The 22,298-nt window shown below is 36.2% G+C and overlaps 2 protein-coding genes across 2 annotated transcripts; both read left to right on the top strand.

Annotated features, from left to right (window-relative positions):
* Window positions 1–2,920: 2,920 nt before the first annotated feature.
* Window positions 2,921–9,664, top strand: LOC121406800 (b(0,+)-type amino acid transporter 1-like). The gene is made up of 4 exons (XM_041597670.1): window positions 2,921–3,896; window positions 5,492–5,617; window positions 8,876–8,978; window positions 9,616–9,664. The coding sequence occupies exons 1-4, from the start codon at window positions 3,248–3,250 to the stop codon at window positions 9,662–9,664; spliced, it is 927 nt and encodes a 308-aa protein (XP_041453604.1). The 5' UTR covers window positions 2,921–3,247.
* A 589-nt stretch (window positions 9,665–10,253) lies between these two features.
* Window positions 10,254–21,432, top strand: LOC121409452 (cystine/glutamate transporter-like). Its single transcript, XM_041601383.1, has 6 exons — window positions 10,254–10,368; window positions 10,844–10,947; window positions 16,120–16,216; window positions 17,406–17,552; window positions 18,899–19,073; window positions 21,255–21,432. Exons 1-6 carry the CDS (start codon window positions 10,297–10,299, stop codon window positions 21,329–21,331), a joined length of 672 nt encoding a protein of 223 aa, XP_041457317.1. The 5' UTR covers window positions 10,254–10,296; the 3' UTR covers window positions 21,332–21,432.
* The last annotated feature ends 866 nt before the right edge of the window (window positions 21,433–22,298 follow it).

A 22,298-nucleotide genomic window follows, 5' to 3' on the forward strand; every position in this document is an offset into this window, starting at 1 on the left:
AGTCATGTACGTGGGGGTAGATAAGCAGTGACGTACAGATGGGTGGGGTCTTGGTGGGCTCTTGCCCCCCCCCCCCCAAAAAAAAAAATCAAGACCAAGAAAAAGAGAAAAGGAAAGAGAGAAGGGTGAAACTTGGGTGAAGGGTGAATCATTTTCTGACTAAATTATGTCTAACTCTATCACAAAGTTTGATTTTCGTTAAAAAAGGTCAACATTTTTCCGAGCGAAGAACTTCTTTTAAATTTTACTTAATACGACAAATTTAACCCCCTCAAAAGTTTTGGCTCATTATGCCACTGTAGATAAGCCTTTTTTTCTTTGTTTTTACAGTGCCTTTTCGAATGAAAATGCGCCCTTTTCCCCTAAGCCCCCTCCCTTCAACTTCGCTCTGCCGCCCCCTGGGGTGGATAGATATCATTCTGTCGCTTGCCTCGGGGCTTGCCTGACCTCAAGCTGAGGACAGATCTGTTTTTGCATAAATCAAAGGTCTCGCTGGTCAAAAGAGTGTCAATCATCGTGTTACACAATAGCCGCGATAATATGGATAACAGCCTCTTTATCGCGTGCGACCTCACCTGACCTCAATCTGAGGACAAATCTGTTTTGGCATAAATCAAGGGTCTCGCTGGTCAAGAGTGTCAATCATCGTGTTACACAATAGCCGCGATAATAGGGATAGCGGCCTCTCTGTCGCGTGCGACCTCACCTGACCTCAAGCTGATGACGGATCTGTTTATGCGTGCATCAGTCTAGTGTCCAAAGCTAGTGTCTCACTCGTCAATAGAGTCTGTCATCGTGTTACGTAACAGGCGATAACTAGTCGTTTTGTCGCGTGCGACCTCACCTGACCTGAAGCCGAGGACAGGTATGTGCCTGCAGGCTATTCATGGACCTGTAGTACTCGGCCCATGCATGGTCCATGCTATAATAGGCCATTCGCTATACAAGCGGAGGATATTGCTCGATCTTCAGGGCAGAAAATAGCTCAGTCACTCTCATCTGAAAGAACACCGGGAGAGCACACACTGTCAGCGGTGGCAAATGAGTGCAAGCCCAATGTGTTATTTTTTATCCCGATATCACCCTTCCTCCATTTTTTTTTAAACCTTCAGGTCGCCGAGATAAGACGGGCTATGATCGACAGGGAGGACCATCACTAGTCTGCTGGGCAAAGGGTCTGAATGTGCAGCCTAATCATGCCTCGTGTACTGAAGGCTCTCTCGCTCAGCAAGTTTTGTATGTGCTAGTCTTTGCGTGGAGGCACACTTCCTTCCTTTAAAATTATTTCTTTTCTGTCTTAAGCTGAATAATGTATTGAAAAAACAATGTTTTCTGCATACTCTGTTTTATGTATACTTGTTTTATCGTTTATTCAAATTCAAAGTTGGAAGACAAATAAATTGAACTTATGAACACTAAAATGTTGATCAAAGTTCAAATCGGGGTCTGCGCCTGCAGACTAGACCACCACCCCTATTGATTGTTCAAGAAAAGTGTAACACTCTTTAATTTTTATGATGGTTTATAGTTAAAATATAGTTGTGGCAAGGAAGCGTTCGATTTCGTAATATAGGCTACTGCCACTATATTACGAAGACACAGCAAACAATGTCGATTTCCTTCCTTGATGGTAGAATGCATCAAGAAACTGTAGATGCACAAATATGAACAATCGATGAGTAGTGAAGTCATAATAATAATTATGTGAACGCTCTATATTGTTTCTATTATCGCCCAGTTGACTCACAATAGTTCTGGATAAGAAGGAAATGGGTGTGTTTATGAAGACCACATTGAATGATAGAGAGAGAGAGCGAGTGAGAGAGGGAGAGAGACGGGGAGGCGGAGGGGGGGGGGGGGGTGAAACAAGTATGAAGAAGAACCCTTGAGCATGTCAATTAATGGCCATTTTCATGGAGGAGGCCTTGAGTGCCAGCGTGACGTACCGTTCGAAATATAGTGTTGGAGCCCACCGTGCGATTCCATATCCCCAATTCTGCAGACCACGCCTTCTTCTCTCGTCTCTCCCCATCTCCCGATCTTTCTTCCCTTAGGTCCATGCTAAAACGAAACTAATCTCTTTCTTTCTCGCCTCCTCTCTCCCTCTTCTCCTAGTCCATTCCGAATTACTTCTTACAGGTCTTTCTTCAAGGAGCTTGAAGCACAATTCAAAATTCGATTCGTCGATGATGAACTTCATCATCTTTCCAGCCACTGATTTTTCTTCTTCATCAGTGGCGGCACCAGGATATTTAAAGTGGGGGGGGGGGGGGTGGGGGTGGTGGAAAGCTAAGAAAATGTTTGGGGCAAGCGCGGACAGAAATATGCGAGAAAGTATTGGAATGTGAGAAATAGTATTTTAGAGCGTATGGCAGCATTTACCGACTACTGAGTTACATTTTAAATCATTCATTTAAAATGATAGTAATGATACTGGTGTCGATGATGATGATATTATTAATAACAATAAAGAAGACAATAATGATAATAATAAGTAAATTACGCAATATTCAGGTTGTCTTAATCACCCCCCCCCCCCTCAAATACCCAGGCCCCCCAAACTCAGAGAGAGAGGAATGGGTGGCAGTGTGTGTGTGTGTAAGAGTGAGAGAGAGAGAGGGGGGGGGCAAAATAAAACGAAAATTAGATGGGAGCGATGGATCTTTCACAGAAAGAGCAGATGCGAGCCATGAGTCGCTGCGTTCAGGAGAAAGACTGGTATCCGAACACATCATCAATTCAAGCATGTGTTCCTCATTTCAGAAATGAAATCTATTATGAAAACACTCATCATGGAATAGTCACTAAATGTCAAAAGACGGGCTAGTTACCTGGAATTTCATGTTCTCTTTACGACGTAAGTTTTTTTTTGACTTCTCAGTGCACTGGCGAAGATTTTTGAGGTTGAGGCAACGTAAGCCGACATGGATGCTGGAGCTAGCGTGGATGAATATACATAGTTTTGGGAGAAAAAAAGAAAGAAACTAAAGTGTAATGAGTTCCGTTCTTACTAACCCGGCCATTCTTTTCTTCTATTTGCCTCACATAAATTAGTGCTTTTCATCAAACGTGTTTTAATGAGGAGAAATTGCCATTATTAGCGATTTACAATCAGTTTCGGGATTTTATTCGTAAAGCCAAATAACTTGCGGCCGGAAAAGCTCTGACAGGCCTGGATATGGATCGCATCTTTCAATCTCTTGTATAAAGAAAAGAGGAAGAATATCAATCGAATCCTATAGTGAAAATGATTTCAAACGAAAATGAATTCAACCGTCGGACATCACTGTCATCCAGTCTACGTCGACTTCAAAAGCGACATGGTACGACGTCGACAGGTGGCCTGGAGCTTATCGAACACGATTACTCACAACAAGAAACCGACGTCGAGTGTCGACCAAATCCCGATGGAAATGCCAAGGATAATGCCAATCATTATTTAGAATCTGATCAAGGAAAAACGGAGGATAAATCGTTCGTGGTCGAAAGAACGTTTGGATCCTTGCACTGTACAGCGATCCTATTGGGGGTCCTCGTTAGCTTCGGCTCGCTCTTTTCAGTAAGGGAAATTTTCATCAATTGTGGCGGTCTCATTCCCGCCCTTTTTGTTTGGATTTCGTCTGGAGCGATGATGTTTGTCGGGGCGCAGTGTTACGCGGAGCTAGCGACATGCATTCCCAAGTCGGGTGGAGATTTTGTGTACCTCTACCACGCCCTTCCCACGCCCATGCCCGCCTTCATGCAGGTCTGGATGGGACTGGTGATGGGTTCTGGGGCGACGATCTCGGCGCTTGGGAAGATGGGCGGAGTCCAGTTTCTTAAGTTGGTGTGCAGACGATGTGATGGCATCGACAGGAGTTCACCGCTTGTCATCATTGTCGCAGCCCTCATAATATGTGAGTAATTATACTAAATATTTATATCATTGTCCTTACAGTCTGCTAATAATATCAGCACAATTTTCAATTTAATGGTTGCTTAGTGCTAGGCAAAGTCACTTGCCAGGATTTATCTATCATTCCTTTGGTTTATTTATATACCCTGGACCTTGAATCCCTTTCAGTAGCAACAAATCCTTTCAGGGATGAACACGCCAAATCCGTAAGCATTAAAGGGGAAGTTCACCCTGAAGAAAACTTTGTTGTAGAAATAGCAGAAAAAATTGTAAAAAATATTGGTGAAGGTTTGAGGAAAATCCGTTAAAGAGTAAGAAAGTTATTAGAGTTCAAAATTTTGGATTTGTGACGTCATAAACGAGCAGCTGCCCCATGTGTTATGTAATATAAAATGCATGAATTTCAAATTTTGTATGGTTCCTGATGACTTAATTTTGTTTTCTTATCATGATCGGGTGTGAAATGATTTGTCTATTGATATACAAAAGTTACAGTGAAAACCATTCTCAATTTTCTGAGAAAATGACATTTCATTGATTTTTTACCATTCGCTATGTAGGAATGCTGCTCGCATATGACGTCACAAATCAAATAATTGAAATTCTAATAACTTTTTAATTATTTGATGAATTTTTCTCAAACCTTCGGCAATATGTTTTATTATTTTTTCTGCTATTTTTACAATAAACTTTTTGTCAGGGTGAACTTCCCCTTTAATTGCCTTGCTTAGAACATGTACCTACTACTCTGACATGCTAAGAACAAACTTAACTTCTGATTTCTTTTGTATTGATATAATTCGAACACTGTAAAAAAAAATTGGGAAAAATTTTAACCAGCACGAGGGTAATTATGTATCCAACCAATTTGGGGCAGTATTTTACCCAATGCGGGAAGCATATTGTCCAGTGAGGTTAAAAAATAAGCAGAAATTACTTTAGAGTGAGCAAATTTTCATCACACTGGATAAATAATAATGCCCAAAAGAAATGCCCAATGTTGGTTGGATACATAATTACCATCATGGAGCATTTTTACCCAATATTTTTAAGAGTGAATAATCAGCATTGGTGTGCTAAAGTCAGAAAATAGGTACTCTTTAGTCTTTTATACCCCATTATAATTTGATTTGATTGATATCAATCACTTAAAATATTAGTTCCTATTTCAACCTGTATTAGGTAGGCCTATACGTGTACTGCCTTTGATTTTGACAATATTAAGAAAGGATTGTTTTTAACTTGGTTTTTCTGCGATGTGCTCCTGGAGGGACATGCCGAAAAACTTTGAGGCATAACTTTCCAAAGTATTAGTGTAGGCCTATAGCGCGTATCACGTTAAACGTACATTTGCCGCCAAAGGGATTTCGGATATTATCAAAATATAATTAATACTTTAAGAGAGGCTGACAATCAATCAAATAGGTTCCAAGAACGTAGAAATTATTTTTTAATAACATTCTATGTTTTATCATATTTAATAGAATTTAGGAAGTAGAATAGACTTAACTTGCATTATGTTTTAAGAATGATAACACCATCATGCTTAATGGCTGTAATGCGATCTTATTGGGTGAAGCTTTCTTCTATTTTCAGGTTTACTAATCATGATGCATTGTCGCAGTTCTCTCTTGTCAGCCTGGTTTCAGGTATCAATGACATGTATCAAGTTAGGATCATTCGCTTTTATCATCGCTCTCGGATTCGTTCACATAGTCACCGGTAGGTAGATGACACCTTTATCAGGATATTCAAGGGCAAAGCGGAATGATCAGTCCTTATAATTAATTTTTCATGATTCGCGTTCAGAAAATTTAAAGGGAAGTTCACCTATATAATATTAAAGTACAAAGTAGAATAATGACAGGAGCATAGTCATTCATTGGAGAAAATCATTCTCAGAATATCGGTTATGATAAATATGTGACGTCACATGCGGGCAGCATCTCATTTACAGCGCGTCCCCCGAAAAAAGTCCCTCTGATATGCGGCCAAATTACTTCTAAAAATAGAAATTATTCTCAATGAAATTTATGGAACTAGAAAGCTCATCTCAGGTTCTAGCTTCTACAAAAATTTCATTGGTTTCGTTTCGGTGGTTTTGAATACACAGTCTATTATGTAAAAGTGGTGCTTTTTAGCCCATTCCAAGTTTGCATGCATGCTGCACTGCTGTGTGTTCTGCACTCTCTAGCACATCAACCCCCTTTGACCATTCTGACCAAGGAATTCCCAGATCTGACAAGGGAAATCTCCATGATCTAACCAGGCTCATCAAATAACAACCTTTAGCATGTTCAGAATGGCAAAAACAGTATTTTGACAGTTCATTTCATATTTGATAACGGGAGATGCACAATAATTGAGACACCGGGTCATGTCTGTTTCATGCCTAATTCAAACAATATTGCATTTGTTTTACATTACTGTTTTTGTCTCACCTGCATAGCAGAGTGAGACTATAGGCGCCGCTTTTCCGACGGCGACGGCGGCGGCGGCGGCGTCAACATCAAATCTTAACCTGAGGTTAAGTTTTTGAAATGACATCATAACTTAGAAAGTTATGGACCTAGTTCATGAAACTTGGCCATAAGGTTAATCAAGTATTACTGAACATCCCATTAGAGTTTCATGTCACATGACCAAGGTCAAAGGTCATTTAGGGTCAATGAACTTAGACCATGTTGGGGGAATCAACATCAAAATCTTAACCTGAGGTTAAGTTTTTGAAATGTCATCATAACTTAGAAAATATATGGACCTAGTTCATGAAACTTGGACATAAGGTTAATCAAGTATCACCAAACATCCTGCATGAGTTTCACGTCACATGACCAAGGTCAAAGGTCATTTAGGGTCAATGAACTTTGGCCGATTTGGGGGTATCTGTTGAATTACAATCAAAACTTTAAAAGTTTTTGGATCTGATTCATGAAACTTGGACATAATAGTAATCAAGTATCACTGAACATCCTGTGCAAGTTTCAGGTCACATGATCAAGGTCAAAGGTCATTTAGGGTCAATGAACTTTGGCCGAATTGGGGGTATTTGATGAATTACCATCATAACTTTAAAAGTATGTTGGTCTAGTTCATAAAACTTGGACATAAGAGTAATCAAGTATCACTGAACATCCTGTGCGCATTTTAGGTCACATGACCAAGGTCAAAGGTCAATGAACTTTGGCCATAATGGGGGTATCTGTTGAATTACCATCATAACTTCGGAAGTTTATTGATCTGACTTTTGAAACTTGGACATAAGAGTAATCAAGTATCACTGAATATCCTGTGCAAGTTTCAGGTCACATGATCAAGGTCAAAGGTCATGTGAGGTCAATGAACTTTGGCCACATTGGGGGTATTTGTTGAATTACCATCCTATCTCTGTAAAGTGTATTGGTCTAGTTCATAAAACGTGGAAATAAGAGTAACCAAGTATCACTGAACATCTTGTGCGAGTTATAGTAGTTTTCAAAGTCAGCACTGCTGCTATGTTGAATCGCGTGATGCAGGTGAGACGGCCAGAGGCATTCCAGTTGTTTAATCAATAAGCTACTGAGGTCAGTTTAATTCAATACAACTTTTTAAAAGAAAATAGTCAAGATTTTGTCTGGTAAAGATCCTCTTCACATAGGGTGATTAACTTGTGGATTCCCCTTTATTTTTTTCAACTTATTTTACTCATCCATCATTCCCATTTTCTGTCAAGTTGGTGATGATAATGATTCCCCTTGTCAATAATCATACAAACTTATTTGTTCTATGTTTCTTGTCCTTCTGAACATGCCCAAGTTCATGAGTTGATGAGCCTGGATATGGTAAGGGAAATGTCACTGCTCAGATCCTGGATTTAAAATGGGGGTTAACATGCCATAGACGATGCAGAAATGCATCAATGCTGCAAACTTGGAATGGGCTAAAATGCACCATTGTTACATAACAGAGTGTGTATTCAAAAGCGCGACCAATTAAATTTTCATAGAAATTAGATCATGAAATGAACTTTCTACTCATGAACATTTATTTGAGAATACTACCACATTTTAAAATTAATCCAGCCCTATGTCAGAGGGACATTTTTTGGGACGCGCTGTACATGAAAAAAAAGGACAACATTGCTTGGATTTAGTTCACTGCAGGGAAAAGGATGACTGGGCTGTTGACACTGGGGGGGGGGGGGTCGATTTATTCTTAACTTGTCAATCTTACAGTTTTTGGATTTAAGAACATCCGAAGTAAATTCACCCGTTGTAGATAATGTGATTTGATATTTTGACAACGTGAAGAGGATTTACTAAACTTCAATTTAGTAGGGACCTCGTCATGTTTCATCAAACACTGTCAAACATAGGTTATTAAAAGCAATTACGTTATTATATTACTTTACATAAATTCAAAGAAAGTCCTGTATTGACATATTATTGCACAGGATCATGCAAGAAAGTGTTACCCTGTAAAACGCTGTTTAAAATTTTAAGCACGTTGTTTAAGCCCGTCATCTACCTAAAAGTTGTTTAAAGTTTTTAACGATTGTTGAACTTTTTTGAGGGGAAATGTTAGCAAAATGAGGGGAACTTGTAAGCAACTTGTTTAAAACTTTAAACAACATGTTTAAACATTAAACAATAGTTGTTTGAGTGACGGGCTTCAACAGCGTTTTACGGTGTATTTTCCTGCATTGATCTGATGGAGAGGAGAATGTACTTTCTTTTATACCATGCCCTTCGTTATATTTGAGTAGTGTTTCAGTATTGATGGGATATGAAATACAAGGGCATAGGCTGGCTTGATGGGGAGGTGGAACTATTACGGGGGTGCACATCTTGGTGAGGTGAAAATCAGCCGTTGAAAGCAGAAGGGGTACAAATTTTGTTTTGCTTGCCAGTGTCAGAACTCCTCTGCCTCAGCGGGAGCGTGCACCCCTAGCCTACTCTCTTGAAATACACCATGTAAATACATTTATATTTTCTATGTCAGGACGGACATCAAACTTGAAAGAAAACATGTGGTATCCCTTACCGACCAATCAGGCAAGTCCCATGGTAGCATTCGCTGTCACCTCTATGTCTTTCACGGGATGGTAAGTCTTTAGCAGTGCATCAGACCACCTCCACAATCATTAATGTCGTCTTCGTCATCATCATTGTCATCATCGTCATCATCATCACCATTATCATTATCATCTTCATTTAGCCTCATCATCATCCCCGTCATTTTTTAGAGTTCGGATCAAGGTCCGGCAAAAGTGCACGCACATGTCATAACACTACCGCAGCAATAATGTCATATTTATTGAAGATTATGTCCATGAGGCCTGGGATTTGACGAAATATGATAAAAGATTTGATAGAAGTATTGTAAATTTAAATGTTTATAAACGTAGTTTCAATTACATGTATAATATTATTAATCAGAGATCCCTTCTAGTTATTGCAAACAAACGTAGATATGTTTAATTCATTTCCTTATTCATTCTTAAAGAGGGTATTAATCGAGGTCTGACTCTGTATAATGAAAATCTTAATTAAGAAATTAATGTTATTGTCAGATTTTTGGAAAGGGCACAATCTCTTATTTTGTTGAAAAAATACTAACGAATAAAAAAGGGAGACCCCAAGTTCCATTTTTCTTAAGATACACCACTGATTCTAATTGCCCCGGCTGTAAGTTGTACCTTGAATTAATTTTGAAATCGTTCTGTTTTATATCCCATTCAGGCAGAGTCTTACTTTTGTGACCGAAGAAGTCAAGAAACCAGAGAAGTGAGTTTGAAATTTGATTTATAAACTATTTTGCTTAAATTAGGATGGCAAGCGAAGTCAGTCATATCGATATATGAATTTCATGTATGAATCATAACAGAAAAACAAATCGTCTGATCAGAATTTCATTAACATTTGTCGGCTGAAAATTTTTCGTATTTGACTACTTTCCTTGATTTCGATTTGATTAACTGAAGAGCACTGTTACTATGGTAACTGTTGGATATAACATGTATTATCGGATAAAACGCTACCCTGCAACGAATTCTCAAGTAGGCTTCATGGCGAGACACCATGTAGACTTGAAGCCTTGATACATATTCCTGTAAGAAAAATCTTCTTAAGTTACCAGAAATGAATTTCTATTCAATGACATTTCTTTGGAAAAAATGGACCCATACTTCAAACAAAAGAAACCATAACTCATCAAAATATGGCCTACAATGGAGCTTCTTTAACGATACGTTCTAGAAACTTTCAGAAATTCCCTTCCTATAATAAATTTCTAACCATTAAAATTTGTGGGAAGGAAATAAACAAATGAAATGTTTTATTAACTTCGGATTCGTCTTTTCACTCTCTAGAAACATCCCATACGTGACGTCATTATCTGTTCTGATTGCTATTGGTTTATGTATGGCTCTTAACATATCCTATGCCACTTTATTGACGCCTCAAGAGCTACTCTCATCACAACCGATTATAATGGTAATGTTTTTCTTATGAAATGAAATAAATAGAGTAAATAAAAAAACCTAATTCAATCTGAAATAGGACTAAAAGATACTCCTTACAAGGTATAGGCCTATTGTTTCCGACCATATTTTCACCTTAGATCTCATGTCCATGTGTATATACTTCACTAAAGTGAATTGAACTTCCACTTTCATAAGAAACACTCAAATAGTAAAATGGTTATAAAAATGATTACATTGGGACAAATCCCTTGAAAGAACGCACAGTGAATACAGACATACTATGTGTATCTGCCAATATTTAGTAAAGCCCATGTTTATGTCATTTTCATCTTGAAGTCTCTGAAAATCATTACTGTTTCAAATTGGTTAATTCATCTATACTTTATATGCTTGGAACTCCTATTTTTCATTGTATATTCATTATGTTTTCTCTGTAACATAGTCTTTTTCAAATTAAATATCAGTGAAACGTGTTTTTTTTCTAGTTGATCGGTGATAAAGTTCTAGGATCATGGTCTAAGTTGGTTCATCTACCTATCTTAATTTGCACCCTTTCGGATATCAACATTATCATCTTAATAGTTTCAAGGTTAGAAAATCATCCCCTTTCTTGCATCAAAATATTAAAATTGAAGTCTCCAAGCACTCTACAATAAATACATCATAATTATCCAGGCTTTGATTGTAGGAACTAGATAATTATTGATCCCTAAACGTAAAACCCTACATTTTACCCAAGAAAATTATATTGATAAGTATGTAAATCCCTTTTATTATATCAATGCATTCGGTTTCATATGATTTGAATGCATAGAGATGTTTTACAAATAGCATGACTCAAACAGTATTACACAATCTGGTAGTCAATAATTGTTGAGAAAGAAAGATAATTGATCATTTGTATAAGTGAGAATTAAAATGAAGCATGCAGGTTATCGTTATTTTTTAATTACTGAAAAACAAATTTATTGATTCATATTAAAGATTTGTAATTGGAAAATAATCATCCAGTTGATACATAACTTTTGTCTACGAAATTCCCCTGGTAATCAGGGGCCTTAGCAAAATTTTGGGGACAGGATTTACAAAAGCGCCATTTTTTGCATGTGGGTTCCTGGTATCAAAAGCATTAATTCTAGATAGGGTGCCCCCAAATCGGTGAAGGGCACCCTATTTTTAAATGCTAATTTATGCAAATTTTATGCAAAAAACTCCTAATTCGCCATTTCTCACTAAAATAATTTTTGAATGCCCAATTTTTGTGTATTTGGGTCTTCTTTTGCTAAATATTCAACTGCAGGTAGATTTTTAAAACATTAGTGAATATCAGTTAATTCTTAAGGTTAATTTATGCAAATTTTATGCAAATGATATGTAAAAACACATATTTTATCATATGTCGACATTTAGAATTGTCAAAATCACATTTTTTTCCCATATGTGTCACCGGTATCAAAAGCATTAATTCTTGATAGGATGCCTCGATATCAATGACTGGAATCATATTTCACAGTGCTAATTTATGCAAAATTATGCAAAATCACACTATTCAACGTAAATTACTGTATGTGTATAGTACAGACTTAAACATTTCTATAGAAGCCTATTTCTTTTTTTTTTTTCTTTTTTTTTGGGGGGGGGGTATTTTGGATTTATTTTGATGGGGCATCAAATCTAGATTGATTCTATACAGTTCCAGAATAAGAATCAATTTTCAATGTTAATTAATGCAAATTTATGCAAAATTTATGCAAATATGTGTAAAATTCATCAACTATCATATTTTGAGGTTTTGAACCGAGGGACGAGCACAACACCATGCATATGAGACACTGTAACACAAGTCATTCATTATGGTGACTTTCCATGCAACCAGAGGAGGGTATCATGTTTAAAATGCAAATTTATGCAAATTATAAATCTTGTGCATACCCCTTTCACAATAAAAAAAACCCCCGAAATCATATGGAAAAGATAAACAGTATTTCATCTTTCTTTACAAAGCAAATCAAGAGGTCAGATTTCTTTCCCAAGTAGAGTTTTCCCCTGTCAGAAAGAGGAGGGTATATGGATGATTCTCATGTCAGAAAAAGCTGTCCAAGTCTGCCCCTCTGACAACAATGTACATTTTTTTTAGAACAGGGACACATCAGATTTGAGCAAAGAGACCTGATCCTTTTTCTTTTTCTGTCGTCCCTTGATGGTGACCTGAATAATTTCAGTGATTTTTCTTTATTGGCTAATGAATTGATCTCTATCTCTAAAACTAAGTAACACCAAAACCAAATTCTCCCAATCAATTTTAGACCGAATCAGAGTCAATTCGGTCTGGAATAGTTCCCGAATCAGAGCTACTGACTTCCTAAAATAATTGTCCAAATGCCTCCCCAAATTTAATTCAACCGAATTCCATCCGAATACATCCCGAATGTGGCTCGAATAAAATGTGTCATGGCTACATTCGGGAGTATTTTGGAGGATATTCGGCTGGTTTTAAACATTTCAAGACAAGCTGAATCCCTCCACGAATGTTCCCGATGTTGAGGGAGAACAGAATAGTCCCGGATCCTTCCGAATCGATTCCGGGAGCTCCCCGGATCCGAGATGAATAAGTATTGAATCCAGGCCATTTTGAGCAGAATTGATCAGAATTTGGTTTTGGTGTAACCCTTTGCTTAAAGGGGAAGTTCACCCTGAAGAAAACTTTGCTGCAAAAATAGGAGAAAAAATAGTAAAAAATATTGGTGAAGGTTTGAGGAAAATCCGTTAAAGAGTAAGAAAGTTATTAGAGTTCAAAGTTTTGGATTTGTGACGTCATAAACGAGCAGCTGCCCCATGTGTTATGTAATATAAAATGCATGAATTTCAAATTTTGCATGGTTCCTGATGACTTAATTTTGTTTTCTATTCATGATCGGGTGTGAAATAATTTGTCTATTGATATACAAAAGGTACAGTGAAAACCATTTTCAATTTTCTGAGAAAATGACATTTCATTGATTTTTTACCATTCGCTATGTAGGAATGCTGCTCGCATATGACGTCACAAATCAAATAATTGAAATTCTAATAACTTTTTAATTATTTGATGATTTTTTCTCAAACCTTCGGCAATATTTTTTATTATTTTTTCTGCTATTTTTACAATAAAGTTTTTGTCAGGGTGAACTTCCCCTTTAAAGCTAGGGTTAGAACGGAACCGAATCAGCTGCGAATCCATCCATATACACGTATTTTGGTGGTTTCAGAAATATTCTGTTTTGCCTTCGTAAATGCGAGAAAATTCGGGAACGTTCGTTGAGAAATTCAGCTCATTTTGAAATGTTCAAAACCAGCCGAATACCCTCCAGAATATTCCCGAATGTGACCAAAACAAATTTCATTCGGGCCACATTTGAGATGTATTCGGGTGACATTCGGTTGGATTCGGGGAGGCATTTGGAGTCTGGACAGATTCGGACGATTTGTTTTATTTCTGGACATAACTGTCCCGAACCACTGTCTTCCACTATTCGTGTTGGCATTCTGCTTTTTGGGGGATGGCCAAAATTGATTTGGTCAATTCCTGGCGATTCTACGCTGAATCGCGACATATTCAGGACCCATTCTTCTCTATTTGGGGGAACTTCTCTAATCCATGTGAATCAGGCAGAATCAGTCCGAATTTATTCGGGAGAATTAGATTTTGGTGTAAACCTAGCTTAAACCAGGACTGACGTAATGTATTCTTGCGACTGTACTTTGGTTATCATCTGAATGTTTGCAGAGACTGTTCACCACAGTTGCATCCTATTCTGGTTTGTCATCTAGAAATGGATTGCCTACTTAAAACATGGGTTAAACCGGAACCAAATCAGCAAATCCATCCGAATACACATAAGGATGGACTTTGGAGCACTCTGTTCTCCCCGAATGCAGGAAAGTTCAGGAGGGATTAGGAGATATTCTTGAAGGAATTCGGCTCGTTATGAAAATGGTCAAAACCAGCCGAATACCTCCAAAATACTCCCGAATGTGGCTACGACAAATTCCATTCGGGCCACATCGGGATGTATTCCGATGGAATTCGGCTGGATTTTGGGAGGCATTTGGGGGTACTCTGGGAAGATTAAGACCTATTCGTATCAGTCGTAAAGGTCCGACTCTTGCCTCCCCATATCGTACGAATCATTACTCGAATACAAAGAAGAAAATAGACGAGACGAATTGACCAGAAATTAGAAAAAATTGCATCCGAATAGCTGCCGAATCGGTAAGCCCATTTCGAAAGAATCTGGCGCATTTTCGGGAAATTCGGTGGCGTACTTGGCGAATTCGGGCAGAGCCGTTCGATTAGGATCGTTATTCACATCGTCATTTGGCAATAATCAGAGGATTCGGGCTACTGATTCGACTCGATTCTGGCTGCTCTGACTCGATTCTTGCCTGCTCTGGCTCGATTTTTGCTACTGTTTGGGTTGGCATTCGGCTATATGCTTTATGTTATATTTGTTTAATCATTAGAATACAGCTTCATACATAATTTTATATTATTTTTGATTTACATAATATAACACACTTTTGCATCGAAATAGGATTTTCAATAGCATGTTTTCCTGGTAAAATTGAAACTTTTGAGCTAATAAAGGTACTTCAAAAGTTTGGCCCCTTTTCCACTGTTTATACCCAATGGAATGGGACTAATTTATACATACAAAATAATTGCTAATTTACATAAATTAGCATATTTTGTATGAAGACGGGATTTTCAATAGCACGTTTGATAAGAAAAAATAAAGCTATCGATCTGATAGAGATTTCTTTAAGTTTGGTTTCCTTTTATTCCTTTTTACTAATTTTTACTATTCATGCATAAATCGACTTCCTATTTACATAAATTAACATATTTTTGCATGAAGACACAACTTTCAATATCATGTTTGATAAGGAAATTTAAAGCCATTGACCTAAAAGAGACTTTCTTAAATTTTGGTATCTCTTTATTGACTTTTATTAATCAAATCCTATTGGCATTACGGCTTCATGCATAAATTACTGCTAATTAACATAAATTAGCATATTTTTGCATGAAGATGCAATCTTCAACACCATGATCTGTGGGAAAAATTAAAGCTATTGACCTGATAGACATTTTCCTAAAGTTTGGTTTCTTTTTATTAACTTTTATTAATTAATTCCTATTGGCATATGGCTTTCATGCATTACTGCTAATTTACATAAATTAGCATATTTTTGCATGAAGATGCAATTTTCAGCACCATGTTCTGTGGGAAAAATTAAAGCTATTGACCTGATAGACATTTTCCTAAAGTTTGGTTTCTTTTTATTAAGTTTTATTAATTAATTCCTATTGGCATATGGCTTTCATGCATCTGCTAATTTACATAATTAGCATATTTTTGCATGAAGATGCAATTTTCAGCACCATGTTCTGTGGGAAAAATTAAAGCTATTGACCTGATAGACATTTTCCTAAAGTTTGGTTTCTTTTTATTAAGTTTTATTAATTAATTCCTATTGGCATATGGCTTTCATGCATAAATTACTGCTAATTTACATAAATTAGCATATATTTGCATGAAGATGCAATTTTCAGCACCATGTTCTGTGGGAAAAAATAAAGCTATTGACCTAATAGTAACATAGGGAAAGTTTGGTGCTTTTGTAAACTCTGTCCCCAAAACTTCAAATTTCGGGCCTAAGGCCCCTGACTATGGTATAATAATGCTACCTTTACCTCATAATTATCTTCTTGTTTTAGGATGTTTTTCTCCGCTGGTAGAGAGAGGCAGTCCCCTAGTCTTTGGGCAATGTTGAATGTACGGTACAACACCCCATCCCCTGCTATTTTGGTTATGGTAAGATTCCCTCTACTGGACAGAACACAGGACTCACACAGGGTATTTACAGTGTGTTTTCATTATGGATTGTGTAAATATGCAATTTACACAGCTAAAATGCTCAAATTAAAAAATGTGGAGATAATTTCACACTGTGGACATGTCTAGGATGGGAATGTTCACAGCGAGTTCACATATTGGACTATGTAAACATGTAAAATGCTAATATATAAATATGTGGAAATAATTCCACACTGTTGAAACCTCTAGAATGCGAGTTCTCAGTGCGTCCATAGCGGACTATTTAAAAATGTGAATGTTTCAAATTAACAATGTGGAGAGCATTTTCAGTGTGGTCACAAAGTGGGCTATATGAAGATGTGCATTATCAAATTTAACTGTGGATATGATATTCAAAACTGTGGACACCTCTAGAAAGTGAGTGTTCGCAGTGTGTGCACCTAGTTGACAATAAAATATCCGAATGCTCAAAGTTAACTGTGTGCATGGAGATAATTTCACACTGTGGACACCACTAGTGGGTGAATATTCACAGTGTGCTCACATTATGGATTATTTGAAAATATGACTGCTCAAATTTAACAGTGTAAGGATAATTTCTAATTGTGTTTCACACTGTGGACACAGTTCTTTCCAGCAGTAATTTTTTATTTAGTATCTGGATAACATTCTTTTCACAAGGAGAATGTACTTTGTATTTGTATTTGTTATTTTATATACGGAAATAAAACAAAAAAAAACAAAAAAAACAAAGTATACTATGATATTGATATTCTTATACCATGGTCAAAATCAAATTTGCCTTTCAACTTTCCGGTGTCAACATATATATATATATCACAATTGCAAAAGTTTAACTGTATATTCCAACCTGCATGCTTTCAGGTTAAAAATATCTCCCCTCCAATTCTGTACTGATATCTTCAGACTTATTCTAGAAAAGAGCGATATTACAGAAAAACAGTTCAGTGAAATCAAAGGTTTGTCAAATGTGTAATTAAATGTATTTTTTATTAATTTGTTGGTTTATTGATTTTACTTATAGCAAATACTTCTGATGAGCACAAATGATTATTTCAGCCTTATATTCAGCTGGGTATTGAGGGAAAAGGGATATAATACCACTTTTATTAGTAATGTAACCAATATTTTTTTATCCGACATTACTATTTTTGTATTCTTCTAGCTGCCCATAGCTCTCATTCTCCTGGTAGTGGACATCAGTCCAGTGTTGTCCACTCTTGGTCCATTCCAATGGCTGACCAGTGCAATGGTGGTGGCTACCCTTCTCATCTATAGAATACGATACCCCAACCGGAACAGACCATTTAAGGTATAACGACTTATATCATTTCAAAGTTTTCTGCAATATTATATTTCATTCGATTTGTGTCATTATTTTGATTGTATTCAAATTATGGATATTCAATAAGCCATATTTTATTCATCCAAGATTTTATTTTTGTATTAATTTTTGAATATTTACTTATTCCTTATTACTGTACTATATCATATTTTCTTTATTTACCTATTCATGATTTCATTGTGTGCCAGCTTTCAACTTCAAAATAATGAATGTAAGAAATGGTCAATACTATTTTCAGGGTAAAGTGCGGTTCAATACAGATTTTATAAACTTATTTCCCCATATTTTGTAACAAAATCGCCTTTATATTTTGAAAAAGAAATTATCACCAATAATAGTGGTTTATGGTATACCATACATGTATGTTATGTCCGGGAAAGGACTAAGATAAGTGGATAGAGGTAGAAGAGAAATGAAGATGCCAGAAAGTGGAGGTTTTAAAGTAAAGTAATTTCGGAGTGTAGTCCTTAAAAGAACTGTAGACCAGAAAAGGGTGGAAAAGCTGGTGTAGTAGGTAGGATGAAAGGCTTGAGTAGAAGGCTGTAATACGTTGGAGAGGTGAGAGGGGCTTGATTAAGTGAGAGATGCTTGCTTGAGCTGGCAAGAGGAGTCATATAGCAGGAGAGAAGATACAGAAATCGGAAAGTGAAGTATCAAAACAAATCTTGTCCGATCTACTTTAAAGGTTCTTTTTTTTGTATTAATTTTTGAATATTTACTTATTCTATTAGTCCTAAGTACTGAACTCTATCATATTTTCTTTATTTACCTATTCATAATTTCATTGTTTGGCTGCTTTCAACTCCAAAATCATGAATGTTTGAAATGGACATACTACTTTCAGGGTAAAGTGCGGTTCAATGCAGATTTTATGAACTTATTTTCCCATATTTTTATTTTTGTAACAAAACTGCCTTTAAATTTTGAAAAAGACGTTAGATCACCAATAATAGTAGTTTGTGGTATACCATGCATTTATGTTAAGTCCTGAAAGAATTAAGAGAAGTGGATAGACGTAGAAGAGAAATGAAGATGCCAGAAAGTGGAGGTTTGAAAATAGAGGATATTTTGGAGTATAGTCCTTAAAAGAACTGTAAACCAGAAAAGGGTGGAAAAGCTGGTGTAGTAGGTAGGATGAAAGGCTTAAGTAAAATGTTGGTACGAGTTGGAGAGGTGACAGACGCTTGATTAGATGATAGAAGCTGGCTCGAGTCGGTGAGAGGAGTTATATAGCGGCAGGAGCAGGAGAGAAGATAATTATAGAAATCTGAAAGAGAAGTATCAAAACAAATCTTGTCTGATCTACTTTATAGGTTCCTTGGGCGTTTCCTTTCATCTACATCCTGTACTGTATATTTCTGACGTCGCTAGCCATCTACAACAATCCTCGTGTTCTTGGCCTAGTTCTTGCTATCATCGCCCCGGCCTTCCCACTTCAGATCATCCTCATCAGACTCCAAAGACCAAGAACATTTCTAAGAGCTGTCGGTGAGTGAGGATGCACTAAAATACTAAAGGGATGATGCTCAGGGCTGAAAATGTTTATATCTAAATAAATTGAGTAAAATTCAATGAGCAAAATGCTGAAAATTTCATCAAAATCGGATAACAAATAACATAGTTATTGAATAGTTGAGCAATATTTTGTGAAAATAGTTATATGTGCATCATCATGATTATTCATTAGGTGGCTGATGATGTCACATCCCATTTTTCTTTTTCTTATGTTATTACATGAAATCATAAATGTTTCATTTTTTCATATACATGTGTGAAGAATGTATCTCCTTTATAAGTTGCGGCAATAAATATCAAATGCATTAAATCAGTTTTCAATCCAATTTTTTTCAGTTATTGGTAGAAAAAAATGTGAATGAACCTTATTTCATATAATAAAATACATAAGAACAAGTGAGGATATGACATCAACAATTTGCTCATTGAAAATTCATGTAGACATGCCTAGAACTGTTTCACTAGAATAATGCAAATCTTTAAAATGCCATATCTTTGTTATTCCTTGTCTGGTTTTGATCAAATTTTCATTGTTTTGTTTGCCTTATTTTTATTTATCTGTTTATATCATACTATTTTTAACCTGAAGCATCCCTATCACTAGTTAAAATGACTAGTCAGCTTGTTGTAACCAATATCATTAAAATAATATTATACCTTAGTCAATTTTTACATAGCGCACATCACAATAATTTAACTCTGTCTCTGTGCGCTTCAGTACATGAAGAAAACAAAGATGGATTATTAAGTTCACTTTGTTGAATTGAGGTACATTTCAAATAATTTCTAATTAAGTCATTGAAGTGTGAAGGAGTTATATTCATTGTGAAAAATACAAATGAATATGAACCTGCTGCTGAAACAAAACCAACCAATACACTCTAAACACAAAGAAAAACGACTGACTAGACGCGATGTGATATGTCTAGTCAAACTTTCTTGTAAAAAATAACTGTGTTCTTGTAAAATTTGACTAGAAATATTCAAACATTACTGAAATACATTTCAATGAAGCTGACAACTTTCAACAGTATATACAGTGCGTCCCAGAAAAAACGAAACCGAGATTTAGCGATCATTTATCATTACTTAATCATACATAAAATAGACAAATAACCTACCAATTTAAAGCTTAGAATCTCCTCTTTCATCTGATATTACTTAGATTATTTTTCATTCACGCATGAGTGAGCAAATACAATTTGAAGAAAGGATATCAGAAATTCATTTTTCGGGGGGTATCTGGGTTTCAAAAAGAAAACCACATTTTTGAAAAGTTCAATATCTCCTCTTTAATTTGATACCTAAATTACAGAAAATGGTCATGAAATAACAAAGTTCTGGTCATTTGAAATAAGGCTTGAATTTCAATAATTTCATAAAATAAAGAGGTTCTCCAGGCTGGCTTTCAAACTCACTCGACACTCTGTTTTGTTGACGATCAGCCATGCATTAAATCTGTTGTTCACCATGCGAAAGCTTCTGTGGGAAACCAGTGAAAACACGTTTATCTCATAAAATTATGGAAATACAAGCCTTATTTCAAATGACCAGAACTTTTTTATTTCTTGACCATTTTCTGTACTTTAGGTACCAAATTAAAGAGCGGATATTGAACTTTTCAGAAATGTGGTTTTCGTTTTGAAACCCAGATACCCCCCGCCAAATGAGTTTTGGTATCCTTTCTTCAAATTGTTTTTGCTCACTCATGCGTGAATAAGAAATAACCTAAGTAATATCAGATGAAAGAAGATATTCTAAGCTTTAAATTGGTAGGTCATTTGTCTATTCTATTTATGATTAAGTTATGATAAATGATCGCTAAATCTCGGTTTCGTTTATTCTGGGACGCACTGTATAGTCATTTCTCATTATTCTGTGTTCAAAGTATATCGTTTTCAGTTTCAGATTAATTTGTATTTTCCACACTTGAAATAACAAAAGAAAATTCATTAATTTAATGGAATGGTCATGTGATGAGATCCTCCCGTATAAAACCAAATAAGCATAGAACTATGAACTTCCCAATTATAGGACGTCACCTGATTTGCATTTCTGTTCTGACACAACTGTTGTATAATTCAAATTGTTCATCTGACAGATGAACAATTTGGATGTGAATCTGTGCGTATTTGGTTTCCCTCACATTTACAGGAAATGTGACCCGATTTCTTCAGAAGCTGCTTCTGGTTGCTAAACCTGATGATAGTGGGCAAGACATAAACCTTTAATCCAGAGAAGGGAACAGACTGGTACTTCACTCAGAACTTTTCCTGTTTGATAGCTTCCTGGGGGCCGTTTCATAAAGCTGTTTGTAAGTTAAGAGCGACTTCAAGAACAACTGTTGAACCTTTCTTGAATGCTAAACAATCATCAATGAATGTTTTATGATGAATATCATTTACCACAAGAAAGGATCACCAGTAGTTCTTAAAGTTGCTCTTAACTTACTAACAGCTTTATGAAACACCCACCAGGTCTGTGTCTCAAAAAGGAGTATGATTGATCTGATCACTCCCAAATATTGAAAGCGAGCGACACAATAATTGCGTATGCCATTTTATATTGCACAATGCCTGCTTAGCTTATACGCAAGCAAATGAGAAGGCCGAACATGCAACATTCTGTACCGTCCATTAGGAGGCGACATCTCAATATGACTCAATTCATTGCGCTCAGTAAAAAATGAAGGCGCAATAGGTGTATGGCCTGCTGTTTGAATGCGAAATGCTGCCCTAGATGTCATGCGTGCTTGTATTGTGGGATTTTGCTTTTCGCTTTCTATATTTTTGCTCCTTTTTCATAGATCAATGCAGGGACTAAAAAACAATTTTTTCTTCATATTTTCGCTAAATTAACAGGAGTTGTACAACACAAATAGTGAACATTCTTATAAATGAAATGGTGCGACATATCACATTGGGTGAAAGAAAGAGACACTATTCAACTTGCCTCATGCGAAATCTCGAACCATCACACTATTCGCTATTTGTATAACATTCCTCTCATGGGGCATTTTAATAATTTTTCCTGGTATTTTTTCTTGTACAACAATATTCATTAACCTTTAAGATTTATAAATTATCATTGTTTTCTGACTGATAAACATACCAAATACAAAAATATAGTGAAAAGCACAATTGTGACATTTTAAATAACAGTGACAAAAATATCACAATTTGACAATTCTGTGATAAA

The sequence above is a fragment of the Lytechinus variegatus genome, chromosome 2, assembly GCF_018143015.1.
Source record: "Lytechinus variegatus isolate NC3 chromosome 2, Lvar_3.0, whole genome shotgun sequence".
In the NCBI taxonomy this organism is placed as follows: Eukaryota; Metazoa; Echinodermata; class Echinoidea; order Temnopleuroida; family Toxopneustidae; genus Lytechinus; species Lytechinus variegatus.

Excerpts from the sequence above, each read along its gene's own strand:
- LOC121406800 (XM_041597670.1), top strand. The coding sequence starts at position 3,248 with ATGATTTCAAACGAAAATGAATTCAACCGTCGGACATCACTGTCATCC. Across the intron at positions 3,897-5,491 it reads TGTCGCAGCCCTCATAATAT|GTTTACTAATCATGATGCAT; the intron begins GTGAGTAATTAT and ends TTCTATTTTCAG. Across the intron at positions 8,979-9,615 it reads TCTATGTCTTTCACGGGATG|GCAGAGTCTTACTTTTGTGA; the intron begins GTAAGTCTTTAG and ends TATCCCATTCAG.
- LOC121409452 (XM_041601383.1), top strand. The coding sequence starts at position 10,297 with ATGGCTCTTAACATATCCTATGCCACTTTATTGACGCCTCAAGAGCTA. Across the intron at positions 10,369-10,843 it reads CATCACAACCGATTATAATG|TTGATCGGTGATAAAGTTCT; the intron begins GTAATGTTTTTC and ends TTTTTTTTCTAG. Across the intron at positions 10,948-16,119 it reads ATCATCTTAATAGTTTCAAG|GATGTTTTTCTCCGCTGGTA; the intron begins GTTAGAAAATCA and ends TTCTTGTTTTAG.